At 42.9% G+C, this 8361-nt stretch overlaps 1 protein-coding gene across 1 annotated transcript in view; it reads right to left on the bottom strand.

The window, feature by feature from the left end:
* DYTN (dystrotelin) overlaps nucleotides 1-5364 on the bottom strand; it is a 38725-nt gene extending 33361 nt beyond the window's left edge. The window contains exon 1 of the mRNA XM_014522676.1: nucleotides 5346-5364. Within this exon, the coding sequence (XP_014378162.1) occupies nucleotides 5346-5364 (19 nt within the window). The remainder of the gene's footprint in view (nucleotides 1-5345) is intronic.
* Between the last annotated feature and the right edge of the window lie 2997 nt (nucleotides 5365-8361).

The following is an 8361-nucleotide window of genomic DNA, read 5'->3' as shown; positions in this document are numbered from 1 at the left end:
GGCCATTTTTCAAAGGACTGCTGGGGTGGAGTGGTGGAGACCTGACATTCAACATTGGAGCCTTGGGGACAAGAGGAAGGACCCTGATACCTCAGAAGCAATGGACAGCAGTTATGCAGTTGGTGGGGAAAATACCATGTGGAGCCGCCCAGCCGTCATGGCGTGGGTGAAAGGCTGCCTTATTCAAGCAATTCTGGGCTCCGGATATGCCCAGTCCCTGGTCTGGGTAGATCTAGCCCCCACATAAACAGTCCGCTAGTATAAGAAAAGAATCAAAGTGCTAGGGAGGTACAGTGTTGCCGGGAGGTGACACACTAACAGCAATACTTGCGAAGGGAAACCAGAGATGGGGCAGGAACAGCTGGTCCTAAGCTGCACAAAAGTGGCTACTCAAAACCCAGCAGATACATCCTGCACTTAGGATGGAACAATCCCATGCACCAGTACAGGCTTATGACCAAGTGGCTAAGCAGCTTTGCAGAAAAGGAGCTGGAGATTACAGTGGACAATAAGCTGAATATGAGTCAACAGTGGTTTGGGGGCTGGGGCACATGACTGATGAGGAGAGGCTGAGGAAATTGGGCTTATTTAGTCTTCAGAAGAAAAGACTGAGGGGGAATTTGATAGCAGCCTTCAACTACCTGAATGGTGATTCCAAAGAAGATGGAGCTAGACTGTTCTTAGTGGTGGCAGATGATAGTACAAGGAGCAATAGTCTCAAGTTGCAGCAAGGGAAGTTTAGGTTAGATATTAAGAAAAACTTTCTCACTAGGAGGGTGGTGAAGCATTGAAAGGGGTTAACTAGAGAGATGGTGTAATTTCCATCCTTGGAGTTTTTTAAGGCCTGGCTTGACAAAACCCTGGCTGGAATTATCTAGTTGGGGATGGTCCTGCTTTGAGTACAGGGTTGGATTAGATGACCTCTTGAGGTCCCTTCCAACCCTAATTTTCTATGATTCTGTGTTACCTCCTTTTCTTCTGCCAAAGTATGTTTCAAACAGCCATTTAAAAAGTGATATGGAGCAGCAAAAAATGAGGTAAGTGGGTTAACCCCATGTGCCATCTTCTTTCAGAGGTACAAACCTGAGAGAATATTTTTTTCTACTAACAATTTGAAAACTTTTTACTGACAGCAAATTTTTTTACTGATATGTGTTACATGATATAAATGCAACCCTTTTGCCAGGCCTGATTTATTGTTAGCTCATTCTCCTTTCCTTGTAAATTGTATATCCCTATGCTTCAAGTACAAGGAGATCCTCCTAGATAATGGAGGATGTAGATAAAATGTGAACATGTATAACTGAGTGGAAATAGTTCACAAATGTTTCTACTTGCTTCCTTTTGGAAACAACTGACTTTTATTAATTGGTTCCCGTAACAGGGAACCCTAGCCCCGTTATCAGAAAGTAGGCTAGTCCCTTTAAGATCAGAACTTTCTGGGCACAGCCTGCTGGCAGGGTAGGGGTTAAAGCTGAGCCTGGCCAGCTAGTCAGGTGACCAGAAAGGGGCAGGCCAGAGCTATAAAAACCCTGGTCTTGGTGGCAGTCAGGGGCAGTGGCCAAAGGGGAGGGAGGTTGTTATGGGAGTTCCATAGAAAGGCTTAGCTGCCAGTCTCCCTGCTGTGAGACGGGAACTCCTGATGCCTCTCAGAAGTGGCATTTGCACCACGGGGAGAAGCATCACAGACAGCGGGGAAGCAGAGGCACCAAGCCACAAAGAAAATGTAAGCTGGCATGCTGTAAGCTGGCATGTTTAATTTCTATTTTTTTTGTGTGTGGTTATAAACCATTGACTTTCTCTGTGTGTGTGTGTGTGTGTGTGTGTGTGTGTGTGTGTGTGTGTGTATATATATATTATTTGTTGATTGACATTGGTGGTTTGTGGACAAGGCTGTAGGGGAGGAGGAGACCTCAATAGCACCTTGCGTGCAGTCATAAAAGGCCAAAGGGGCCTAGTGCACCAGTGTGTGCACTTGTATAGGGCTAGCCTCTCAGAGCTGGGTGCAGGACTTTTAAGCTGGGCCCCAATGGGGGAACCTTGGCTAGTAGCCCGAGTTAAAAGAAAGGGTGTCCTGGGACAGTGGGAGTTCAGGGCCACTGCCCAGTCTTGAACTTGCAGCCTGCTAGCTCCATATCCAGTGAACAGGTCTCTGGGCCAGAGAGCCTGGGCCTCCTATTGAAAGCAAAAGGAGGGCCATGAGGCCCAAGATTAAGGAGCTAGAGCCTTGGAGTTGAACCCTATCTGGTGGGTTTAGACTGGTAGGCCTAGCTAGAGAAAGATGGGGGGACAAGGCCCACGGTGGCTGAGAACCCCAACATAGAATTGCAATAGGCAGTCTCCTGCTTTTAAGAACATCTAAATAATATTTACATCAAGACGTGGCAGATGAGTAAAGGTGGGATATGAGATGAACGAGAGAAATGAAACATTAAGGAACTTCAGAGGTGCCCCCATGGGCAAAAAAAAAGAAAAAAAAATGCTGCTGGGGAGGGCAACCTGTTACAGTTCCCCATAAATGCCCCAGTCTAATAATAATGGTCAGCAAATTAAGGGCTCTGCTGGTTCACAGATTCTTCCCATGATATAGAAGTAAACGTATTTCTGTTCTGCTATCTGTATCTGTCTAATTTTGTTCTTGTCAGAACATGTTATGTGATGTTACTTGGAGAGGTTATACAGCCTAATGTTCTATAGTAAGTAATGCAACATGAGATAGGAGTATGGTTTTCCTGGCTTGTAGTACTAGCATTCTTCCTTGAAGAAAGAATCCAAAGTCCATTAAAGTCCATAGAAAATTTCCCCTTGATTTCAGTAGCTGTTGGACTGGACATCAAATCTTTATTCTGTTCCTGTAAAAAGAAATATGAATGCAAGAAGTGGTATGACTGAATATGAGCCTTTTGCTATGGAAAGGATTGTACTCTGAGTTGAGGAATTTCATGTTCTCATCCAAGATCTCTCAAACACATTTGCTGTGGGTTCTGTTAGCCATCTGCTATTAATTGATTTCTGAAATATTTTACCATATTTTGGATTCAAGTCTATCCTTATGGACAATCCACAGCCTTAGTGTTTGTTATCATAGAGCTTTTGGTACCAATTACGTGATATTTCCAAAATCAACCTGGGACGTATCCAAGTCAAAGACATGATAAGAGAAAAAGTCCAAGTTAAATACAAAACAATGTCCAGAGCTCCAGCCTGTAAGAATGAGAGGACATCTTAAAAGGCACAAAGAAAACCATCTGCTTTCTCACTTGTGGTTAAATACAAGTCCATGCTGAAAACCAATAAAGGCTTTTGCTTCATTTAAGGATATAGGCTGATAAACAAATTATACTAAATCAATCTGTGCATCAGCTACTTTGTGGCATTGTTTCATGTATCTGCTCTATCCTGCATTAAGTGAAAGCTACCCTGCAAGAACTTAGGTCCATTGCATTCAGGGGTAAACTGTTGCAGATCATCTTCAATTTGCAGAATAGTGTGAATACATTAATATTCCTGTGAAGCAGGTGACATGAGTTAAGTCCCCTGCCTTCATCTTGGAACATGTGTAAGTCGTACACTGAATCCCATTTAAGCCCAATTTGGAAGGCCTGCATGTGACTTAACTGGAATCCAGTTCTTTTGCAGATCTAGGGCTTAGGTCAGGGGTGGGCAAAATACAGCCCATGGGCCAGATCCAGCATGCCAACTAATTGGATCTGGCCTTCAGATGGCCAGTGACTCTGGCCAAGGCATGGTGCTGGTAAGGGGGCAGCACTGCTTCTGCCCAGCAGCTTCAGGCATCTGTGGACCTGGGTGCAGCTTCCACCACGGCGGAAAGGTGGAAGCATCAGCTGTGGAGGTAGAACCTGCCAGCAGCATCCGCAGCTAATGCTGCTGCCCTCTCAATGTGGTAGAAGATCCGGCCCAGATCCCCAACCTGGAACCTGCTGGCAGCATCAGCTGTGGACCCAGGCAAGAGCTGCCACTGTGCTGGGTGGGCAGTTGAGGCAGCTGCGGACTAGCAGGTTCCTCATTGGAGCTCTGGAACCTGCTGGCTACACCTGCAGCTAACACTGATGCCTGCCCACTGCAGCAAACTACAGCTCTGGTGGGTGAGGAGAGGAGGATATGGTCCTTGACAGGTCCCCAAAACTCATTAAGTGGCCCTCCAGCCAATATAATTGCCCATCCCTGGTTTAGATGAATCTTTAAAAGATGATTGGCCTGTGTTGGCTTTTTGCAGAAGGATAGCTTTCATCCCAGAACTGCCTGAGTTTTAGAAAGTGTCTTAGAAGAGATCATTAGTTTAGAGCAGGGGTGGGCAAAATGTGGCCCAGGGGCCAGATGCAGCCTGCCAGGCCATTCTATCCGGCCCATGGGGCCCCTAAAAAATTTAGAAAATTAATATTAATTAATATGAATTAATTAACATTAATATTAATTGCCGCCTGTCATGCAGCCCTCGATGGCTTGCTGAAACTCAGTAAGCGGCCTTCTGCCCAAAATAATTGCCCGCCCCTGGTTTGGAGGGAGATGCTTTTGGAAATTGAGAATCAGAAACAACCAAGAGATGAACAGCCACAAAGCACCCATATTACAGTGGACTTTTACTATATAGTGAACAGGTTATAAATGAACAAAAGGGGTTTATTCAATAGTATAACTGGGTGGGGAGGCAAGGCACGAGCCCTGGGCACTGAATTGGAGGGAGTGCCAGAATGGTACCCTTAGATCTCACTAATCTTTGCCATGGCATTCCTGTTCCCTGTTGCTGGAGGAGCCAGATACCCCAGGCAGATAAGGTCACCCTCCTTCCTACTGCTACCTTGCTATTGCCACTGCCTTGCAAGGGAGTCTTGCCCTGGGCACAAAACTCACTAGTTATGCCTCTGGTTTTAGTGGTGCATTATTTTCAGTATGCAAGACAGCAGAAGCTGGATTGAAGAACTACTACATTTAGGGGGACTGTACTGAGTTGCCTGGGATATTGCCACCAGGTCTCAGATTCAGAACTCATTACCATGGCTGAGCCTATTAAACCTGAAAGTCCTTTAATATATAGCTTTGCTTTTATTACTCTTTACTGGTGTAACTTGCTTTAAATTACCAGTACATATGAGTTGCCTATTTTGTTCTCACACTGGCTCCTTATGCTTCCCAAATGATTATCCATTAGCTTTGCATCTTACTTCTAGGCCAGATATAAACACAGGCAATATTTGTTCTGCTTTTTACAACATAGGGAGCACAGGCTGGTCTTCCATGGCACTGATAGGAGTGGAGGTTTTCTCCTGCCAGAACAAAGGTTCTGAAAACTGGATAATATACTGAAAACTGATAATATTACTTACCTTGCTGGTCTGGATCCATTTCAGGAAGGTTTGGGCTTCCTATAAAGAAACAAATGAAAATATAGCACCAGAGCTCCTAGACAAGGACTATAGGAGCCTTTCAAAACGGGCATCTTTGTTTGATTCCCATAATTGATGTATTTGTGAATTGAAATTAAGTGAAAATGACATACAATAAGGTATTACCTTATGAGGAGTCAAGTTCTGTTGCTACTGCAATGCACGGGATTTCCATCAAACAGAGGACAATTAGCCCGATTCTCCTCTTACATCAGTGTGAAAAAGAAGTAACTCTGGAAATCATAACCTCATATTATAGAACAAGGGGAGCCAATCTGCAGCATGGGTGCCACAAGTGGCATGAGCAGCCTTTGCACATGGCACATGATAGACTGGGGAAGGGACAGGCAGCATATTGGCAGATAGGGTAGGGGGCAGAAAGCAGAGCATCAGATCAGGCAGGGAAATATGGAGCAGAAAGCAGAGCTGCAGCATAGTCAGGGAGCAGAAAGCTGAACAGCAGATCAGCTAGGGGGAAGGGATTAGTGGCACTCAGGCAGGATGTGGGGCTAATTTGTGGCATGCCTGCCAGAAAGGTTGGCCCCCATTGTTATAGAAGACTCAAAGCTAAAGGGGAGGATGTGCAGGATGGGCTCTTGCACCATTCGGTTGTCCTGTGTATGTACAGCAATACCAGTCGATAAACAGTAAAGAAACCCAAGAGGAAAAGCACAGCTTTGTTTGCCAGCCTCCAAGGCTTACTGATTGCCCTCACTACAATAAGCAACTCAACTTGTTAGAAATTTCCAGTTGGAACAAGATTTTCCAGCTGAGCTGCTCTTCTTTCTTTTCAGAGAGGCTGGGAAAGTAGGCGAGAAAACACATGCATACACTTACCTTTGTAAAGCACTCCTGAAGGTAGTAGTCCTTCTGTCACTGAGAACACTGGAGACTTCAAACACTGTTCTCAGTTTACATGTCAGGAATGCATTACATTAAATTCTCTTATTAACAGTATAACTGATCTTGTGAGGTTTGTCTTTTTAAATTAATTCATTCATATTTTAATAACACAGGGTATACTGGAACCGTTAAATTACATGAAGCTTCAAGAACAGGGTATGAACACGCCTATATTTGGAGCTGTTTCAAAGGGGAAATGTTTTAAAAGGGCAGCAGCTGTTACATTTTAATTGCTATGTGTTGACAAGCTGGAAGTGATACAAATGCAGCAAAATGGCTCCAACTGTAACATTTTAACACCTTTTGAAATACCTCCAAAGGTACATGTATCCATACCTACAGTATGTACAGCTTAAAGTGAAAAATCTTAAAGTTCATTTGAACAAATACATAACTTAAGTTTTCTAACTCTGACTAGTTATCTGGAACATTAATAATAAATATGGCATTAAAACTGAACTTATCCAACTTCTATTATATTATATTTTCCAGTCATAGTAATTGACAATAGGACAATCAAATAATAAACAAAATAATTTTTGTGCTTCATAACTGGCTTGCATATTCAGTGATCTGTTGTTATTATTTGGTCTGAAATTATTGTTTGATTATAGATGTTTTGATTACCATTTTGCTTGGTAAAAGCTGCAACTCTATCCCAATCTTTTACTAAGATATCAATATTTGAAATATCATAACATGGAATTCTTTAACTTTTTAATTGTTTGGATCTTTTAAGTATATTTTAAAACAATAACTTTATCTCCTTGCAGTTGCAAATCAATGGCATTCCCCTGCTTTACCCATGGCAGGTTGGGTTGCTTGTGACGTTTCGGGCATCATGCCTGGTAGTTGGACAAGAGGGTTGTTCACTCAAATAGGTCAGACAATCACTTGTCTAGAATGGCTTGGATAGGGATGATCCTGGCTTGAGAAGGAGGTTGGACTAGACGATTTCCTGAGGTCCTCTCCAGCCCTACTTTCCTATGATTTTGAAATATAACAATTCTTACAAAACTCCTTCCATGAAAGAAGTATAATTCTCTTATCCTCCTTATCTCAATATTATTTTCTTCCTTACTAAAGTTTATGCTATTGATCCTCCATTGAGATTCCCATGATCCCTTTCTACAAAACGCTAAACGGGTCCTAGGATTGGAATAGTGCTACACACTGCTGTACAATGGAAGAATCACAATGAAATCAGTTGGGGAGCTGCCAGGAAAGCTGAGGGTCCATGCTAGTGGCTCAGAGTGTAAGTGACTAAGGCAGGGGTGGTCAATTTGGGTGGAGAGTCGCTTACTGAGTTTTGGGAAGCCATCGAGGGCCACATGACAGGCAGCCAGGGGCAGATGAATATTAATTTTCTAATTTTTTTTAGGGGCCACATGGGCCAGATAGTGGCCTGGAGGGCCACATCTGACCCACTGGCCACATTTTGCCCACCCCTGGACTAAGGACACCTGTAATGACCCAAAAGCTGCTTCGTTGCTTCTTTCTTGTTATGGGACCTAGCTTTTGTATAAACAAAGCTGTTGTATGAATTACTTCTTTGAGTTCAATGGAGGTTATATAGTGAGCACAAAGGTTACGGCTTGATGCTGCGCAATGATGAGCATTTTGATTCAGCCAACCATATAAGATCATCCTTCAAATTAAATGTTTAAAGTTAAGAGGTGCTTACAGGTTTTATATTGGATTGAAGTAAGTGGTCACTTTCTTATAAGATCACGGCATCAATCTAGTTTCTTTACATCAGCAGTACATTTGCTTTAAACACATAATTAACACACACGTACCTTATTTGTTATATAAAAACTTTTTGCTTTTTAAAGTGAGAAGCCCAACCCCTGATTGTTATGGGACTACTCCAGTGCACTGATCAGGATTTGGCTAATTTAGCACTTCTTCTATATAAAATGGAATCCTAATAAAAAAGTAAAAGTAGTATGTTAACTGCTAACTAACTTATAAATAAATAAAAACAAAAAGGCTAATAACCAAGATGTTTTAAGGGAAAAAAATCTCCGGTCAATCAGCTGACCAAATCTTC

Source organism: Alligator sinensis, unplaced genomic scaffold (assembly GCF_000455745.1).
Source record: "Alligator sinensis unplaced genomic scaffold, ASM45574v1 scaffold372_1, whole genome shotgun sequence".
Lineage (NCBI taxonomy): Eukaryota > Metazoa > Chordata > Crocodylia > Alligatoridae > Alligator > Alligator sinensis.
The sequence above is the reverse complement of the archived record's forward strand: the minus strand, read 5'-3'. Positions and strand labels throughout refer to the sequence as shown.